The 21266-nt window shown below is 43.4% G+C and overlaps 1 protein-coding gene across 5 annotated transcripts in view; it reads right to left on the reverse strand.

Moving 5' to 3' along the window:
• LCP1 (lymphocyte cytosolic protein 1) overlaps positions 1 to 21266 on the reverse strand; it is a 44737-nt gene extending 23471 nt beyond the window's left edge. For 2 of the 5 annotated variants that reach the window (XM_052664554.1, XM_052664557.1), the window contains exons 1-2: positions 21146 to 21263; positions 20479 to 20707 (exon numbers count right to left, since the gene is read on the reverse strand). In XM_052664554.1, the coding sequence (XP_052520514.1) occupies positions 20479 to 20607 (129 nt within the window). In that variant the 5' untranslated portion in view covers positions 20608 to 20707; positions 21146 to 21263. Of the gene's footprint in view, positions 1 to 4231; positions 4442 to 20478; positions 20708 to 21145 lie in introns of those variants that run through there. The other 3 variants (XM_052664556.1, XM_052664558.1, XM_052664555.1) reach the window with 3 other exon arrangements.

Consider the following 21266-nt stretch of genomic DNA (forward strand, 5'->3'; position numbering starts at 1 on the left):
TTTTCTCTGCTAGTGATGTAGAATAAGAAACAGAATCAGAATGTCTCTGCACGTCCTTCCTTACTTCCCAGTTATTCAGCTTGCCAGCTACTCACCACGATGGACAGCATCAGCAAACACCATGAGGTTTTGAACTACTTATCATTTAGATGCATTTCTCACATACCAACAGGAATTGCAATATATTTGAAGAGGTGAATGGGTTCATTAAAAACGTTTATTTTTCAAATCATGCACTTAGTGCCTATTTAAACAGAATCATAGAATCAAAGAATCATTAAGGTTGGAAAAGACCACTAACATCATCAAGTCCGACCATCCACCTACCACCAGTATTGCCCACTAAGCCATGTATTTAAGCATACATTTCTTGAACACTTTCAGGAATAGTGAAATAGTTAAGAGCTGCATACATATATGAGGTGTTTTTTTTTTTTCAGTTTCCTGAACAATGCTGAACTAAATTACAAATCCTAAGGTAAAAACATACTGGGGTCATTAGCAGCATATAATTTATTCAAACTGTCACAGTGGTTTCAATCTGGATAGGAGCTTACTTTTGGAATTCAAACAGGAATCTTTCTGAAGCTATGGCAAAGACTTCTTCCCCGATATTTGTTAGAATTCACAATTCAGCCCATAACAAATGACAATCTCTGTCTCAAAGGTATTTTAAAAAATGAGCACCTGCAACAGAAAAACCTCACTGACTATACAGGTGCTGGGATTGTTGAGCTTTAAATGTTTTATTTTAAGTAGAATTTGAAGAAGCACGGAGAAAAAACATTCATCAGTGTTTAGGAAGCAACTTGGTGATGCTCCATGAATTATTTTCTTACTGTTCTGTTTTATAAAGTGCCTGAATCCTAAATCAAGTATGAATCAACAGGCCTTAGAAAGGAAAAATCCACAGAGCTTGTAGAGGAACACAGAATTCTTTCCAATATGTCACCCAGCAGTAGAAAATGCTCGTTCTTCACGGAAATCAAGGCATGAGGACACTGAGCTGTGAATCCATAAATACTGTCCTCTTGTTTCACATCAAGGAGATGCAATATATGTGTATATTGCTTTTTACATCAGAGCCTGCAGATTTTTTCTTAAAAAAGAAAAATGTTGATCTAGTAGATTTTACATTTTTTGTTGAGTCACTTGTCTTTTCTGTCCCTTTAGGAACACAGTCTAGCTATCTTACAAATAAAACTAAAATCCATAACAATTGGAACATTTTGACTCCTGAAAGCTTTGTGTGATTTCTTTCCTTCCCCTTTTTTATTTTTTGCCAAAGCTGTTTTTAACCCAAGCCATGCTGAGAAACATCTCAATCTTTCAGCAGATTTCTTATTTGGAATGGAAAGCCCTGATCCCCCTGGCTTCATCTTCACTCACTATGGAGAAGCATCTCCAGGTACAAGGAGTTGCCCTATGCCTTCCCCACCATGAACAGGGTGTCAGACAAGGCACAAAACCTTAACAGTTATAAGCTTCTCTTCCTCTTCCTGTGATGTACTCATATCACAGACCCATGGCAGAAGGCCTGGTCACAAAGTCCTGACTCAGTTCCAGATGTCCTGCAAGAGCTGTGTCTGACACAAGACAAAGAGACCACAGATGATATTTCCAGCTCACTGGCAGGAAAGCAGTTCCTCTGCACAAGGAAAATGTTAAAAACATGTTCCCATCATAAAAAGTAAATGGATATATATTTTTAGATGATTCCACCTAGATTTACTGAGCTTGCACCGGGCAAGTGCATCAACTTGCATTTGAGCAGATGGAGGCTCTTGTGTCCTTTTGATCTGAACAATATCTTATCTAAGAATCACAGAATCTTTAAGGTTTTGAAAGATTACTAAGACCATCTAGTCCAACTGTCCACATACCACCAATACTGTCCTCAGTGCAACATCCACACAGCTCCTGAACACCTCCAGGGATGGTGACTCCACCACGTCCGTGGAAAGCTTGTGCCAGTGCTTCACCACTCTTTCAGAGAAAGAAATTTTTCCTACAGTCCTACTTTCCTACAGGTTGGATTCAACCTGAACCTCCCCTCCACTTTATATTGTGCTCCCTGAGCCCCGAACACCATCCACTCATCTCACCTATTCCTCCCCATGGGCTCTGCTTCTGCACTGGAAGCCCCACTTATCAATAATTACCACTTCCCAGCAATTTCCAAAGAGTCTGAGCTCAACCAGTGCAATCCCCCACATGCTTTATTCTCTGTTCTGCAGCTTTCCCCTTTGATGATTGAAAAGATACACAGAGCAACCAATGCATCCTACAAAACAGCTGGGTTGAGGATGCTGGATGCATTTCAAGTTTTCTTCATACATATTTTTCATTTTGATTACTATTTTACATTTTGCATCAGCACTTCACTGGAGCCTGCTGCTTTGCATAAAGGGATTAGAGTATGAAAATCAGCTACATTTCTGAATGTACTGTACTTTCTTGACCTCATCTCCTTCACAATGCTCAATTTCTTTCTGCAGTTCATTCATACTTTAAAACAACAAAAAAAAGATTATTTTTACTATAGGAGCTCTATAAAGTCAGCTCTGCTTCATGCAACACAGCTGAGTTTTAGGCTGCTCATAACTGTAATCAGAAGGTAGTAGGATGAAAAAAAATGGTGACATAATACAATGCGATGGCATGGATAGTAGACTTTGTGAGCAGGGACGAAGCACAAACACCACTAGACTTGTTTAAATATCACAACCTGTATAGAGGACCTCATCATGCCCCGTTCCTGCAGGCATTCAAGGCCAGGCTGGATGTGGCTCTGGGCAGCCTGGTCTGGTGGTTGGCGACACTGCACACAGCAGGGGGTTGAAACTAGATGATCATTGTGGTCCTTTTCAACCCAGGCCATTCTATGATTTTATGACCATTTATAACTATAACAGCATTCAGTCCAAGCCCACACTAGATTCAACTGAGGAAACAGATTTTAAAACCACAGCATAATTCAACCCCTGTTCCTTTTTCTGATGTATCGTGCGCACATATTCCTTAGTTAAATAAAGCTGGACTCCACAGTCAGGACAGAAGCAGAAATCCCCACTGCAGCTACCAGCAGGCAGGCAGGTACTTCCCAGTCTCTCCTGGCTCTAGCATTCATATCTTGGTGGAGTTTCCCACCATGGAGGGGATTTTCCCCCCTCCTGTCTGCCCAGGAGAGCCACAACCTCAGGCCCCCGCAGCTTTTCGGTGCCATCTTGGGAGGGAGAACTGATTCATGATGGAGCTTTTCTGAACAAGAGGTTTCAGGGCATGACCTGTTTCTATCAAGGCAATCTAACAGCCATCTGCTGAGCACCCTCCACATCTCTGGTCGTACTATCTCATCTGCCTTTTACTGAAGGTAATCTTCACTTGGTATCCACAGCAGTGAGGGATTACTCAACCAATAGAACTGTCTAGACTAACAAAAAAATACCCAAGGTTCTGTTTGTTTGAAAAGTCAAGCTGCTCACAGGCTTACGGGTTAGTTTACAGTGTTCAGACCAAGTTTACACACTGAGGAACCAGTATAAGACAAGAACATACATCTACAGCTCTTATAGAGCAAAATATAAGCCCAAATGTTCCTGCTCTCAGTAGATATTTGCAAGTCAAAATTCATCCACAGCCCAAACCGAAATCCCAAAGAAGCCACGGGTAAGTCTGACCAACTTTAACAATCAAGATATTACATGGCAGATGCAATGTCAGAATCAATCCATATTACTGTGTTTTGTTTTTTATAAAGCAGAAATCCCTATTGCAATCAGGATCTGAATTCATCAGTTTGATTTATTTTCTGGAGAGCAAAATTACATTTGTAGCAGCGTACAATGAATGTCCTCACAGGCAGCAGAGTACAATGTAAATAAAATCAGCTGAAATACACCAGGTTTATGAACAGCTATTTTTTACCACTGGAATTAGAATTTTCCCTTTTTTTGGGATCCACTAACTAACAGCTCACTTCTTCCAATCCTGCCAAGTAATCCTACCAAATTACATTCAAAAACAACCACTCCACTCAAACACTACTCAACTACATCCACCCAAAATTCTGAAGATCCTTAAGAAGGCTCTGCACAAGACAACTGGAAAATGCTTCGTATTCAAAGCAAACTCAAACTCCTTCATGGCAACCACAATTTCCTGTTCAGTTCAACTGCTTGCACACACAGTGAGGACACTTGCTGAAAAACAGCAGGTGCTGTGCTCTTACCTCCCAGGCTCACGCTGCGAATCCCAACCAGTGGAACAAGTGCTCGTCAGCTTAAGTCCAATAGAAAGTGAAGGAGTCCTTAAAAAAAATAAAACTTATTGTGGGATGGTAAACTGCAAAGTAGGTGCTGAAACCGGTTGTTGCACACTTAGAAAATCTACAGAGCAACTTGAGCCCAAGACTGCAAGCACAGGACTGAACCCCAAGGGGGAAGTGGCTGGTAAAAAAAGTCACAGATGAAACATACGATTTTGTCTTTATAAGGACATTAGCACTCTTTGGTCTTTCTCCCCTCCTCTTAATTTCTTTTACCTCTCTTCTGTTTCGTTCTCTTTCACTGACTGCATGCACGCACACACACAGTTCTACATCTTCTCTCCTTCACAATAAAATCAGACACGTTTTAGCTTCAGTATCTGCAGTCCTACCCCCTACAATCAAAGCAGCGCTTTGTGAAGCAAGAGGACCAGAGGGAATGACTACAAATTGTGCCAGGGGAGATTCACGTTGGATGTCAGGAAAAATTTCTTCTCCGAAAGAGCGGTGATGTACTGGAACAGGCTGCTCAAGGAGGTGGTTGAGTCACCGTCCCTGGAGATGTTCAAGAAACATTTGGATGTTGTACTAAGGAACAGTATTTTAGTGGGGAAAGACTGGTAGGTGGATGGCTGGACTGGAGATGATCTTGGAGGTCTTTTCCAAACTTGGTGATTCAATGATTCTACGGCAATGTCTCCAAGGATGGGGACTCCTCAATACCTCTGGGCAACTTCTACCAACATCTGACTGCACTTGCTGTGAATAATTTTTTCTTTGCATCAGCTGGAATTTCCCTTGTTGCAACCTGTTGCCTTTTACTTTCATGGTACACTTCTAAAATAAAGTCTGTTTCAAACTTCTCTGTGAGCTCTAATTAGATAGGTACAAGAAAGTGTCTCTCAGCTTCCTCCTTGAACTTCTCCACCTCTCCTCCCACTTCACGTGCTGCAGCCCTTGGTGATCCTGGTGTCTAGAGATCTTGTGCTGGAGGGCCTCACACAGGACACTCACCGAGCTCACAACTGGCACTGACTTCAAGGACACATTTCCCGGGTACACTGAAGGTCAAACACAAAAGTGTTGAATATGGGTGTGAACACAAATTGTCTTTCAACGCTGATGACGCAGCGCTGCAGAAACCTTAAGAGAACTGAAAATATAACATCAAAAGATAAAAGTGATTCATTGGCCCCGTGGGGATTTTAAGAAGTGTTCAACGTTAACAGAAAAATTCCCACCACTTTCCACAGGCTGAAGAATGATCCTTCACCTTTTTTTATAACTTCTGTTTCGACTTTTGCCTTTAAAAATACACAGCTCAAAAACGAACCAAATTGAGCAGATTAAAAATACATATATATGTTCAGGATTCACCAGACCAGCTGGACCATCAGCTACATGCTAATGTAGAGGACTTCAGGAAAAAATTCTCATGAACAAAATCCCCATATTTATGATAACATCCTTGAAGCACACATAGATTTACTGTATTCAGAATTACACTGAAACATATTGAAGGTATTTTTGATAATAGAAAATTTCTTTCCATTAGAAAAACACACAATTATCATTTTGATATTCACATAGTGATTCTGTGCAGAAATCATTTGTAGATTTTCCATAGTTTCTTCTGTCCCTGAACACTTCTGTTATAACTTGAACAACAAATCCTTACACTCAGTGTGGGAAGGATTTCCACGATGTAACAACAAAGACTGGGAATGGTGTTTTAAAATGGCTTTCCATTTAGTACAAGGCCAGTTTGGCTTCTTGTTATTAGACAAAGAGGTGCTCCTACCCTGCATCTCCTGTTGCAGTTCATTACTTGACAGACTGTGCCACAGCTCCTCTTTCTTTGTTTTCTAGGATGTTTAACACCAAACTGGTAAACGTTTGTCCCAACTTTCTCCTTATAGGCTTTTTAAAACTCCTTAGTTATTTCTGCTGTTCTACACAGAGAATGTTGCAACACCTTTTCTGGCACAAGGAAGAGGGCACCAAATACCATTATTTGGTATTATACTGCATGCTTTAAAAGTAACGTCTTTCTTGCACAAGAAAACCAGAGGTAGGTGTTTCCTTATCAGAGATGCTTGCAACATCCTCTTGGGTTGTTACAGCTTGTATAGAAGGTAGGTGAGAAACTTAGATTTTCCACTCAAATGTGTGCAAGTTTATATTACTCTTAGAATGCACTCAGTTCTGTGTGCTCAGTGCGCAGCACTGATTAATTCCAGTGTGTGACCCAATATGCACCACCTGCTTTAAAACAATGCTTAGAAATGCAAGTTCAGTGGGGAAAGGATTTAAAAAGAAGTACAAAATAAAGATTTTGAGGCACTTGTCATGTGGACCATGAATCCTTTTCCAATTTTCTGCCTTATTTCAAGGCCTGCTGGAGTGTCTCTGCGTACTCCCAATAATGCTGTCTCACCAAGCATCATTAAATATTCTATGCACACAACTCCAGCTGAAGTCCTGGCACAATACTCTATTTAAATTCTGCACTGTGAGCCATCAGACAAATAACAATTTCAGTGGGCAGCACTGAGTTACGTTTAGCTGATAGGATGCAGTGATCAACTCCAGCCTGCAAGTGGTTAATTCATACCCATGTGATGTTCATTCGTGGCACTGAGGACAAGGTATGACTGTAGGACAGGGTACGACAAGAGGCTCTCTCATGTGATTTCTTACACAGGGCAGAATGCTGTGGACAATGATTGTAATATCAATTTTAGAAGAGTTATTAATCATAACTCTTCAGTATAAGTAGCTTGTATTTTGTAATAAGGCATGCTTACGGTTAGCAAGACAAGCTGATGTCACAATAGGATGTGCTGCAACACTGAGTTAAATGTCCATTGCTGTCCCTTGTTTAAAAGCAAATACAGCTGATTAACAGCCACACTTGATGAGAACAAGCATCCCCAACAGATGATTGAGCCGGGGTCTGTCATAGGCAAGAGTCTCCTGGTGGGAATTAAGAAGGGATATTCCTGTGGTGGCCTTTTTCTGCCATAACCCAAGACCTTTGCCTTTTTCCAGGCTGCTTCTACTTCATGGAATGAGATTCTCCAAAAGTCACGCTTTGTAAAATCACATGCTCACATAATGCAATGCTTTCCTTGCCTCTTTCTTGCTGATACAGTCATGGATTGTGTACATGCTGTCCATGCAGTAAAATGTACAGGATGGAAAGCATGTGGTGGGCAGCAGAGTGAGGATAGGCACACAGATCTTCACAGACGTAAATGGGAGGTTCCCATGGACCTCCAAAACGTCTTTGTTTGAATGACAGCAGAGTTTTAAACGAGCCCTTTTAGCAGAGTCTGTCTATGAAAAAAATAGGGCAAATCAAAAGTGCTCTTATAAAAATACAAAGGACCCGGTTCCAATTCCCACTGCATTTCAGTGCAGTCTGAGTCACAGCTTTGTTCAGTATGACCCTGTTCTTGTCCCTGTTAAAAGTCGGTGACACTTCCTACATCCACTAGTGATTGAAGCACTGACGCGTCTGCACTGTTTCTGAAAGCAGATCCTAAGAACTCAAATGCTGTTGAGAAGTAAATGCGTCCTTGTGAAGCTGGAGTCATTACTTCAATGGCACGCACTTAGGTGAGGATAAGTAATTTGACCTGCAACATTTGTTGGGGCAAGATACCCTGCTAGGGATTGCACATTTTAGCAACTTGCTCTGAAATGCCACGTGTGATCTCTGGAGAAAATACTACAGACTGTGTAGTAGTCATGTGTGAAAATAATACCTTTCATGCTGTATTCCATCTGCCAGAAAAAGTCCTGAGAATGCAAAATGATGGGTGAATCCATTGAACCTATCACAATATGGATCTCGGGGGTCTTTTTTTTTGAGGGGGGGGAGGGGGGGAAGGGAGGGTATATTATGATACCAGAAAATCTCTGTTGGTGCAGTAACAGCATCTCACAATCTAAACTTGTTCAAGGAATGAGTAGGGCAAAGCCACTTCACCTCCAGATGGAAAAATGTGCCTCCACAACTCCCTTCCCTGATATATGGGATCTCCAACGGCTCCGTGCCAGGACCCACCTACATCCCTGGTGCCCTGTTGTAACATCCAAGAAACAGCAGTGCCATGCTGTGTGGAACATGTAAGCTTGTACACTGGCCCATATAGGGATGGAGACATGTAAAAAGAAGTTATCTTACATGGAGAAGGGCATTTTCTGTGGGTTATACCAAGAATCAGCAGCTCTCCAGATTTTACTCTTTTCCCTACAGCTGACCACAAGAGGGACCAGGATGATTTTGCATGCTTGTGCAGCTTCCAGTTTCCAAACTGGATGCTTAGGGTAGACTGTTTCCACAAAGCAAAGCAAAAGATCACTCCTAAAGAGGGAGTACAACCAACCTAGTAAGAATTGCACTCCCCTGAATGTATTTGGAGACCTAGAAGAGAATACTGTCTGTTGACAGAAGAGTAGCCATACTGTTATCAATCATGAGGGAGCAGATATCTCTGAAGCCAGGGGTGGAATTTGGGCTGTGAGTCTTGGTACCAAAGTCCCAAAATCATTTGCTCCAAAGAAATCTTCTACACTGAAGTACTAGATCTGTGCCTGAAGGTTTTACTTATGGCCAAGCCCCAGGCACTTGTGCTAAGAGCTCAGCCTTACTTACAAGACACAAAGAACAAGATTGATTTCCCACAGGCAGTTTGAACTTTGAGTGAGAGGCATTTATGCGAGTGAAAAATGAAGTAGCAAAGAAAAAAACTCCTGTAAAATGAAAGCAATAATAAATAAGTAACATGAAAGTGTACACCCCAATACAAATTTTATAGGCTACACCCAGCCATGAATTATTGAGCAGAACTATCCATTTGTTGCAATAGGGAGTACTAGTGAAATATTAATAACAGTGTATAAGCTAATCTTGGGTTTTACTTGGTGTGGGAGAAAGAACAGGTCGGAAAAGTCTGGCCATTATTAATGCAAAAAAGAGCATTCAGGACAGCAGTGGAAGTGGATTTGAAGTGGAAGGAAAGAACCAATGCTCCTCAGGCTGTCATGGAAAAATGCTGGATCCCTATGTCTTACACAGGGACAAACAGTGACCCTATGAGCTGATAAACACAGCTCCAGAAGGATATGGGTTCACAAGTGGCATTTTCAAATGCTATTGCAACAGTACTGACTCTCATGATTCTGTTTTCCACAACTCCAAAAAGCAGAGTTTCAACTGGACCCTAACTCAAGTGGTTTCCAAGCTGTTGTGTTACTCTTTCAGGAAATATTTCATCTTCATGACTGGGTGAAAAGAGTGAAAATGGGACTTCATGGCTCAGAGGCTTAGTAGAAGAGTATGAAGAAATAGAAGGAAAACAAATGCTTTAGTTTAAATTATGATTACTGTGACGCTTCGCAAAGCTAGGAGGAAAAAAAGCCGTGAATTTTTAAGCATCTGGATCACACAAAAGCTGTCTCACAGTTAAGCAACCATCTTCATTTGTTAGACTTCTAGTCTCAGTGTCACCTCCAGGTGGCTTTGGCACTGGAGCACAATTGGGCTTTCCTACACTCCCTCCCTTTCTTGTGCTGGGACTAAAGGCAATTCCACTGCCAGAATTTGAGCACCTACTTTCTGCTACAAACTCCTGCAAAGGCAGGGGGAAAAAACACAATTGCAGATGAATCTGCTCTCCAGAACAAGTTCTCCACCAGCAGCTTTTTGCCAAGGGTCTTAGAAAAGAATAATTTAGTTTGTGGATCAGAAGGAAACCAACTTTCGCTGCACAGCAACACTTACACGAAAGAACAAAATGCTATGTGCATGCAGGCATGCTTGCATACATACCTTCATGAACACTCTGTCATTATACTTTGATTTTAAATGTTTTTCAGTGTTGGAAAACTCAACTTCATAAGCTGTTTGCTTTGCTGTTGGCTTGTTTTTCATTTTATTCTGTTCAGCTTCTTTAAAAATCAGACTGCTGTATTTCTTCCTCTTTTGTTTTACATATTTCTCTTTATCCTCTCATTTTCCCTTTGCCCACTTTCTGTATTTTTTTCATTCTCTCTCTTCCTCCTGCCATCTCCTCACTCCTTCTGATTCCTACCCTACCAGTTCCTATTTACTTGCTCCCACGCCAATGTTCTTCTCACTATTTCTTTGAGCATTCGGTTCACAAGCCCCATTTGTCACACGCATTTTCCAAGCCTGGAGTCACTGGCCCCAAATTCTGCACTGAAACTGCCACACACTGCTCCTCAGAAACCCCTGAGTGCAGTTACTGGTTCCTCCTCTGGTGAGGAAGTTTGCCTCTCCAGAAGGAACTTGTTGTGTTTCTCCAGTATGTACCAAAAAAAACCCCAACAACTCAACTCCTACAGAATCTGGACAGCAAATGCCTGACCCATGGGGTTTCATTTCCACTCTCATTGCAGTTGTGCTCAGAGCAGGCTCTGCTCCCAGCTCTGCACCGTTCTGTGGGGGGAGGATGAAGGTCACTGCCAGGCTGAAGTTGAAGGATGACAAAAATATTGTTGAATACAACAAACTTGTACCTGGTGCATCACTATTTTTGGGAAATTCCCTCCACTCCCTTCTCTGGCTGTGCTGGTCAGTACTTGGCTGAACATGAGCCAGCAGTGTGCCCAGGTGGCCAAGAAGGCCAACAGCATCTTGGCTTGTATCAGAAACAGCGCAGCCAGCAGGAGTAGAGAGATGACTGTCTGACTGTACTCAGCTCTGGTGAGGCCGCACCTCAAGTGCTGTGTTCAGTTTTGGATCCCTCACTGCAAGAAAGACACTGAGGCTCTGGATCATGTCTAGAGAAAGGCAACGGACCTGTGAGAGATCTGGAGCATGAGTTTTATAGGGAGCAGCTGAGAGAACTGGGATTATTGATTCTGGAGAAGAGGTTCAGGGGAGACCTTATCGCTCTCTACAATGTCCTGAAAGGAGGTTGTGGTGAGATGGGGGTCAGCATCTTCTCCATGTAACAGTGACTAGATAAGAGGAAATGGCCTTAAGTTGCACCAGTGGAGAATCAGATTGGATATCAGGAAAAATTTCTTTCTCAGCAAAAGTGGTGATGCATTGGAAGAGGTGCTCAGGGTGGTGGTGGAGTCCATCCCTGGAGATATTCAAAGAAATGTGTAGACATGGCACTAAAGGACATGGTTTAATGGACAGTACTGGTGGTAGGTGAACGTTGGACTCAATGATCTTAGTGGTCTTTTCCAACTGTAATGATTCCACGATTCTATAATAAATATGAAGGCAAAACACCTGAGAGGGAGGAGACATTTCTGCACCTCTTTGTGAGCTAGTAATCACGAATACCAATTACAGCTGCTCTTGGCTGTTCTGCTTCAGTTCAAACCCCAGAAAACACATTTACAGTTCCTTTACACTTCTAGCTTATCTCAAATAAGCAAAACCAAGTTTTGCCTTGCATTTATTTCATCTTGTTAATCAAGTAAGAAATCAAGGAAAGATGGCAAGAAGCCTGTGTGGATGAGTAAGGAACTCATTGATAAACTAAAATGAAAGAAGGTCCATGAACATGAAAAAAGGGCTTGGCCACCTGGGAAGAATATAGGAATGTTTTCAGGGTCTGTAGGGATGCAACAAAAAAAGACTAGGGCCCTCTTGGAGCTAAACCTTGCAAAGGAGGAAAAGGATAACAAGAAAGGTTTTTTAAGTATGTCAACAGTAAAAGGAAGATTAGGGAAAATGTCAAAGGGGTGCTCAGCCAGCTTTAAGAGCAGGTTACAGAGTTTGTGTATTTTAGCATCTTTGTGATGACTTTATTTTGCCTGCATGCTTGTGACCAGAAAGCAGATACTTGTTCAAAGCTACCTGCCTAGAAGAGCAGTGGAAAGGAGAAAGGCTGGGACATTGTTCTGAGCAAGCACTATGTACAGAGAGACACATTACCCACCAAGGGCCAAAAATGGCCTCAAGACATTCTGAGTTGTGAGCTGCTGGCCTGGAATTCCCACTGTCTTTAGGAAATGCAGCTGGATACACCTGGCTGTCTGGCATGCCAGCACTAGACAATGCTTGAAAGCATAAGCACTGCACAGTGGGAATCAGGGTGACACCAGGCCCTCTGCAAACACTAGGACTGTGTGATATGGTGTGAAACCATCCTGTGAGACATCTTAGGGAAACATGCATGGTTGGGCATAACCTTGAGAGTGCTTTAAGGAGCTTTCCCTCATCTAGCACGTCAACCATCTTCCCAACACCTCAAGTTTGCATACAGGAACGGGTAATGCAACAAGGACTTTTTCTTACAGAATGCTCCTGGATATTCAGGTTTGCCTCTCTCCATGTGTTTGTGTCTTCTTTGTGACTAGAGTGGGTTTGCAAGACGGCTCCTGAAGCCACCAGGCATTGTGGTTCCAGGACTACAGAAATGACCCAAGGGATGGAACACCTCCTCTATGAGGACAGGATGAGAGAGCTGGGGCTGTTCAGCCTGGAGTAGAGAAGACTCCAGAGAGACCTGAAAGCAGCTTTTCAGTGTCTAAAGGGGGGCTGTGAGAAGGAAGGGGACAGACTTTTAAGCAGCGTCTGTTGTTACAGGTCAAGGGGAAATGGTTTCAAACAAAAAGAGAGGAAATTAAGACTGTATATAAGGAAGACGTTCTTCACAGTACGGATGATGAGACACTAGAGCAGGTTACCCAGAGAGGTGGTGGATGCCTTATCCCTGGAGACATACAAGGTGAAGCTGCAGTGGCTTTGAGCAGTCTGGTCTAGGTGTAGGAGCCCCTGTTCATTGCAGGAGAGTTGGACTAGTTGACCTTTAAGGAACCTTTCCAACTCGAACAATTCTGTGGATGATTCAATGATTAATGAAGATAGAGGATAACAGAAAGCTTCCCTACAGGGCTTGAATTGTCCCATACAAGAGGGACATAACCAAGTATAAACAACAGACAGAACTTCACAGAAGGATGGCTTTCTATCATCAGTGAACTACAAAGAGCAGAGGAAAGAAGAAAGAACAAGCATCTTCTGTTACTTCAACCCTCTTTGCTAGCCAAGACTGAAGGACATGCAGATAAGAGCATGAGACCAACCAGAATCACTGAGTCCAACTCCTGATTCCGCACAGAACTACCCCAAATTCAGACCATATCATTGAATTCTTCTGGTCACCAGAGAGCAGAGCTCAGCACTGCCCCTCTGCTCCTGTGAGGAATTGCAGCTGCCATCAGGCCTCCCCTCAGCTCCTCCGCTCCGGGCTGAACACACCAAGGGACCTCAGCCATTCCTCATATGTCTTCCCCTCTAGATCCTTCACCATCTTTGTAGCTCCCCTTTGGATGCTTTCTAGTAGCTTTATGTCTTTCTTGTCTTGTGGCATCCAAAACTGTGCTCGAGGTGAGGCCACCAGTGCATAGCAGACTGGGAGATTCACTTCAAGGGAACAAATTTCACAGAGAAGTAAGACCTGCTGTGCTCCCATTCAGCACACCAATACAGTAATAACATCCTCAGCCACATGCTGGAGGCTCTCTCTGACTTGCAAATTGTGTTAGAACAAGAAGCTTGCCCCCTGTGCAAAGGCTAGATTTAGCCTGTCAGCCTGTTTACAGTTCCTCAATAGTTTCAGCTACAGGTTGTAATAGCCATTTCCTGAAGAGCTGCTATCTTTCATTTTAAAAGTAAGTGCACATCCACATGCCAGCAAGATGTGAGTACTCTGAGCATCTTTCCTGGAACGGGTTGCCCAAGGAGGTTGTGGATGCCTCATCCCTGGAGGCATTCAAGGCCAGGCTGGATGTGGCTCCAGGCAGCCTGGTGGTTGGCAACCCTGCACACAGCAGGGGGTTGAAACGAGACGATCGCTGTGTTCCTTTTCAACCCAGGATATTCTATGATCCTATGACACCTTTGTAGGTGCATTTCTGGCAGTGGCTGCACAAATGAGGCACCACGAGGACAACTGACACGTGAACCACAATTCTCCAGATACTCTGTGCCCAAGGGTATGTCCCTGCAATGATGCTGACTCATGAATGAAAGGGAGGTAAATTACTGTATATATACTAAGATCTTGTGTGCCAGCTGTTCTGCAACCTCCTTACAAATCTTTGCAGCCTCCCTTCTCAGCGTGCAGGTATTTGCAGCCAAAAGCCCCAGCTTTTTCTGAAGGCCACCCTTCCGACAGGTCTTTCAAGCAACTTGCAGAATTAGTGAGCTCTTAAGGAAAGGCTGCACTCTTCCACCCATCATTTTGTGGAAACACCCCCACTACATTTGTTATGTACACCTATGCAAATGTGGGAGTCTTCAAGTCCCACCTTACACAAACTAGTTCAAATGCTGGTAGCAACCTAGCTGTAGCTGACTAATGCATTTTAATCTAGTGTATAAAAATATACATATCATATACATACAATATATGTATGTATCTGCAAGAGTGATGTCTCATGGTCTGAAACAGCAGTTTAGCCACCAGACTCTCCCATCCTATCCTCTCCCAAAATTTTGCTTGCCCAAAACTTTCCACCTGTCTGTGTGGGATGTGTAATTATGAAAGTAGATGTTGATGAAGCCTGGGTACTGGGATGCAAATGGGCACTACACACAAAGGCAAATACAAAGCTGTTCAGCAAGGCTAGACAGGAAAGTTACCTGAAAATCAGTGTGAAATGACAGTCCTCATTGGAAGGGTGTTTTTAAGTTGGCTTGAAAATTGAATGTATGTAGTATCACTGGTGATAAATGAAATGAAAAGAAGGCAGGAGATGGTAGCCCTTAAAATATTTTGATTCCTTCTGGTACTAGAAATCAGATGAAAAATGTGTCAGTTATCCACTTATTTACAGGAGATTGAAGATGAGTTGAAAGAATCCTTAGTATGAACATTTTCTCTGACCATAACCCTTTCTCATTTTCTGCCAGCTACTTCTTTTTGACACAGCAATTTGTCTGAAGCAAGCAGAAGATAAAATAACTTTATTTGTAACATAAAAATAACAAAACAGCACTGCCCCATCCTGTAAAATGGTTGCCACTGTAAAATGTGCAGAACGCTATTTTCCCTTTGCAGTACTTTTAAATATTTGTCCCAAACATCTTGTGTATATTGATACCTTCAGTATGATGTAAAAGCCAGCAACTTTTGCAAATATCAGGTATCTCAGTAACATATATATCTGAAGGCAGTTTATTTTTAAAGACTTTACAGTTGGTGCTATTACTAAAGAACAATGTTTGATGAGAACAGGAGACCCACAGAGGACGACAACCCCATTTCATCAGGAAGGGAGTAGCACAGTGTCAACTCCTCTGCCCTGCTGTCTCCTTGCACCACCCAAGAGGTCCAACTACTGCACATGCTTACAGGCAGAAGATGCCCCAGGCTCATCACTTGACGGCACCTAAGGTCTCCCATCAGGTAAAAAGGAAGAGGACCACACTGTTATGCTAGACTAACCCAACCAGCCCACTTGTTAGGCATTTGGCGTTGGGTCTACCAGTGAGGAGGATATTTTCCACTAATCTCAGACATTCAGCAAGGGAAATGCAATCAGTGGTTTTGCCTACATTCACTCAAACTGGTAGATAACAGTCCACACAGCAGCATTTTAGTCCTAGGAGTAACTGCATAGGTGTTACCAGAAAGTATCTGCTCTCCTATTGAGCAGAGCCCAAGCCACTGGGAGAGCACACCCAGAAATGGCAAGTTGGGTGTTTCTTAATGCAGAACTGCTAAGAGAAACAAAGGTTTTTTTTAAAGGAACACTTGAACTACTTCATTTTATTCATCAGTAAAAGTGTATGTTTTGAGATGGCAACCTATTGCTCACACTCCTTGTTTTAACTGCAGCTCTGATCTGCTTTGTTCATTAAAGCTAAGCAGATTAAGTCACAAACATGCAAATGACCTTTCTGTACCCCCAAAACTTCATTCAAGCATCTTGTGTAATTTTTGCTATTTGCTTTAATCCTGAGTGAAAAATCACAAATGCTGATGTTGAGATATGGAAGAAGAAACTTTCAGAAGGCCTAATGCATTTTGTTCTCTGGGACCTTACAGAGTACAGCTTTCTGACAGCAACTGATCAGCATTTTCCAGAGACTTCTCTGTTTTTACTTCCCTGTCTTAAATTGGGTACTCTGAAAGCCACAATTTGTTTTGAAAACTCTGACCCCACATACACAAGTGAAAAAAATAAGGTCATAAAAACAGCAAATAGATGTGGCAGGGAAGAATCAACAACAGTTTGCCAAACTTAACCAATAAGCACCAGTTAAATTTTCAAGCATTTGTATTGCATGAGTAAAATATCACAATCTGTACTTAATATTCCTCCTTACAGCACATCAGCAAGTCACGATGGTATACAATCAGGCATAAATGCTATAAAATGTTACTGACACTCAGGAGCACAGATGCTTTCAAATTTTCAAAAAGGCTATAAAGCTTGAATTGACATTTCAACATATGGCTTAAATGATTTATTTTCTTGTAAATGCTAAGAAGCGTTTGCCTAGAAGATCCACTGAAACCTCATCTTTCAATTTCTTCCCATAAGCACACGGAATCACAGAATCACCCGGGTTGGAAGGGACCTCAAGGATCATGTAGTTCCAACCCCCCTGCCTAGCAGGGCCACCAAACGTACACATTCAGATCAGGTTGCCCAGGACCCCGTCCAACCTGGCCTTGAACACGTCCAAGGACGGGGCATCCACAACCTCCCTGGGCAGCCCGTTCCAGGGCCTAACCACTCTCCTTGTGAAGAACTTCCCCCTAACATCCAACCTAAATCTTCCCTCCTTCAACTTGGATCCATTTCCCCTAGTCTTGCTGTTGTCAGCCCTTTTGAAGAGTTTACTCCCCTCCCGGGTGGAGGTTCCCTTCAGGTATTGATAGGCTGCAATGAGGTCACCCCGCAGCCTTCTCTTCTCCAGGCTGAACAAGCCCAACTCCCTCAGCCTGTCCTCATAGGGGAGGTGCTCCAGCCCCCTGATCATCTTAGTCGCCCTCCTCTGGACCCTTTCCAAAATCTCTATGTCAGAAGCAACAGAAGAAAAACTATACTGACAACTTTCCAGTCATCCAGAAACTTCTGTTTATAAAAAATGTTGGAGAATGTTCTCATGTAGCTTTTCATAATCCTGAAACAAAGAAGTACCTAATCTTAGATACGTGTCTTTGATGATTCAACTTGAAACTTCTCCATAACAGAAGATACTTGCTGCTTTTTGCATCTTTGCTATTTAACGTGATCTGTGCATAAGACTATGAAAAAAACCAACAAAACAAAACAAATAACAGCAGCTCTTGCACTTTTTCAGCTACACGCTTTCCTCAGTACAAGATAATATCACTCAGTTCCACAGCACACTGGCTGCCTTTTATCAGCAGATGCGATAAATAGAACTTTCCCCTATATATATGTATATTGCCATTGGCAGGGATAGCAATTCCATTCTAACATGGCAATGTTTGTTTAAAAAAAAAAGAATAAATTATACATTTAGAGAAGTTTAGAAGTGTGCTTTATTTCCAGATTAAGCAACATAACAGGAAGATGACAGGAACTGTACTGAGCAAAGAAAATCCTCTGATAGGAAATACAGCTATTTCTGTTTACAGGAACAAAGCTATTTTGTAAAATACTGAAGTCTTTGAAACGATTATCTTTTGACTGCAGTTTTACTATGCTTTGTATTTGGGAAAGTCAATTCCAGAAATCATAGTGACCTTTTTTCCAAAAATTTATGGATTCATTGACATCAGTGTAATGTGGAAGGTATGTGCTGCCATTCTGATGTCCCAAAGACGATGATACAAGTTTTAACCATGCCCTTCCAACAGTCTACTAATGCTAATATATCACAACAGGGAAGAAGATTAAATACTGAAAGTTCAGTGATGAAAATGAACAAACATAAATTTGAGCTTGGAAAATGTTAGTTCAGGAAATACATTAAGTAGAGATGCAGAATAAAAACACCAAAAAAGAAAGAAAAAAAAAGTGTAAGGATAATGACAATAAGAACACATTATATATGGCTAAAGTAGATTAAAACGTAAATATGGTTTATTCAAAATACTGATTAAGGGACAGTAACAGAGGAGGAAGTGAACACACTGTAAATCACAGAATCACTGAATGGTTTGGGTCAGAAGAGACTTTAAAGCCCATGCAGTTCCAACTCCCGCCATGGGCAGTGCCACCCAGCAGCTCAGGCTGCCCAGGGCCCCATCCAACCTGGCCTTGAGTGCCTTCAGGGATGGGGCACCCACAGCTTTTCTGGGCAGCCTGTTCCAGTGCATCACAGCCCCCCGAGTAAAATAAATTTCCCCTAGTATCTGATCTAAATCTCCCCTCTCTTAATTTAAAACCATAATCTTTGTCCTATCACTATCAGATTGTGTATAAAGTTCAGTCCCTCTCCTGCTTATAAGCTCCCTTTAAGTACTGGAAGACTGCCATGAGGTCTCCCTGGAGCCTTCTCTTCTTCAAGCTTAACAAACCCAACTTTTCAACCTTTCCTCATAGGAGAGGTGCTCCAGCCCTCTGATCATCTCAGTGCCCTCCTCTGGACCCACACCAACAGCTCTGTATCCATCTTGTACTGGGGGCCCCAGGCCTGGACACAGTATTGCAGATGGGGCCTCACAAGGGCACAGTAGAGGGGGACAATCACCTCCCAGTCTTTGCTGACCACCCCTCTGTTGTTGCAGGCCAGGACACTGCCAACCTTCTGAGTCACAAGCATACACTGTTGGCTTCTGTCAAGCATGGCACATATGAAGGGCCACCAGATCACAGACAGGGGGAAGGAAAAGAGGAAGCCCACACATAGCAGACATTTATACAGACAGTATTTCCATACCCTAACACTCAGGTCCCCAAGCAAGACCAAATTTGTAGCACACCAGAGGTGGCTGGGATGGGCATCTGTTCACAGGAAGCCCAGGGAGAGTTTGTGAAAAGCAAAACACAAAGAGAAAAGCAGCAAATATTTCCTACGCACACTACACCAACAATTTAGAAAACCATCCCTCATGCCGGCCTCATAATGCTATTACCAATTTGTCAGTTTCCATTTGTGTTCCTTATGGTTCCAACACTAAAGGTCAGCAGGCAGACTTCCATCGTGCTAGTCTAGAATTTTCTCTGACTGTATCCCTTTGTTTTGGTAACCCACACTGGTACTTGATTGGTACTTATCTCACCCAGCCTCAAAACTGAAGTGTGGGTTCTGCAATAAGAAGGAAAATAATATAACTTCCAATGGAGGACCCTATGTTCAAGAGAAAAAACTGGTGGTTATCTGTGATGATCACTGTGGAAGCATCCAACCATCCATGTGGAACATCCAACCAACCAGCACCTACCCAAAAGGCTCCATCCAGCCAGAGCCCTGCTAGGCTGCACTGCCACACTGTCATCATCACCTGCACCACTGGCTCACTCCCACAACTCCTGGTGCAGTGGGGCTCAGCCAACAACAAACCCTGTTCAAGGCAGCACTCAGCTGAAGAGTAAGTACACATTTTAGCACAGGTTTGTTTAATTACACCTACTGCTGCTCACCAAATCCTACAAAGGGAAGACCACAGCCCAGTGCCATGTTGTCAACAGCACCAACACAGATAAAAGGTTTCAGTAGGAGGACTCCAGCCTCCTTCTGTTACGCTGTTAGGTTTCCTCAAAGGCATCACTTTCATGGATTCCCAGTCCCAGGTGCCTGCTCTGGTCCTACTTGACTCCAAGGTGCCATCAGTCACCCCATCCCACCTCTCGCAAAGCACCAGGATTGACCTACAGGGGGTTCCCACCAGTCACCCATAGTCCCTGGTAGCCACACCTCTGTGGGGACATCAATGTCAAAGCTGTGCAGAGACGGTGACACGGCAGGTCCTGCCCCAATCAGCTCATAGCCCAACATGGGAGAGCTGATGGTGCGGATGTCAGACGTATCTCTGAGCTGTGACGCCCTGTTTTTAATCTTGCAATGCTTAGCATGGGAACAAACGATCAAATGAATCACTGGGGCACAGTATTGATCCTTGAGTGATGATTACATAAAATGAATGTAAATGCCTCAGTGCCTCACATAAATAATTCCCCGCTGGCGTCTGCTATGCGGGATGCGGCCATACCTTTGATTTCATTTACATGGTTTCATTTGTAGAAGGAGATCCGAATTTTTCCCTCATCCTATGCCCCTCACTGACCTTTACCCACGCACAAGGGAGGAGCAGAAGCAGAGGGAGTGCTGGGAGGGACATCGATTGCTGCCACTCTGGGGAGAAAGCGTTATAACCTTGCAGGCAGGGGACAAACAGCAGAGTCATCTGCAACATGCAAACAGCTTCTCTCCACTTCCAGAGCGAGTCAAAGAAACGACCTTCAGATATTCTCCAAACAAGCACTGCTTATAAAGGAGTTGTCTTTTGGGGGACTCTGTGGATAAAAAGGAACAAACGCTGAGATTTCAAAGTATCGCTGAGGCAGACTGGGACACAGAAGGATGGCACGAGAGTGTATCATCACTTCCCATACCCACTCCCGTCCAACCGAGCTACCAGCAGCGTTTGCCCTCAGCCCGCACCTCCGTGTCCCTCACAGCTGACTCTTCCACCAGGTCCGGTAGCCCGTAGCGCACCGTCACCGCACACCGCTCTCACACCGGGGCTGAGCTCCCAGCCCTGCCACCCGGTCCCGGTCCCCGCACGCCCTCGGCTAACCCCGCACCGAGCCGCACGGACCCGGCAGCGGCTCCTACCTGTATAAGCGGCCGCAGGTCGCTCTTTTATTTCTTCCCCGCCCACCCCCCGTGGGAAATATCGCTTTTAATTATGATAATAAATCAAAAGAAACCAGCGGCGCGAGGATAATTACCAGCGAGGAGGCGCGTTGCAACAGGCGGTGCCGGTACCCGGCGCGGGGCGGGCGAGATGCCGCAACCCCGCCGCCTGCTGCCACCCGCTCCGCGCCCGGCCGCGACACGTGGGCCCCGCCC

The sequence above is a fragment of the Tympanuchus pallidicinctus genome, unplaced genomic scaffold (assembly GCF_026119805.1).
Source record: "Tympanuchus pallidicinctus isolate F22 unplaced genomic scaffold, pur_lepc_1.0 scaffold6, whole genome shotgun sequence".
NCBI classification, from domain to species: Eukaryota; Metazoa; Chordata; class Aves; order Galliformes; family Phasianidae; genus Tympanuchus; species Tympanuchus pallidicinctus.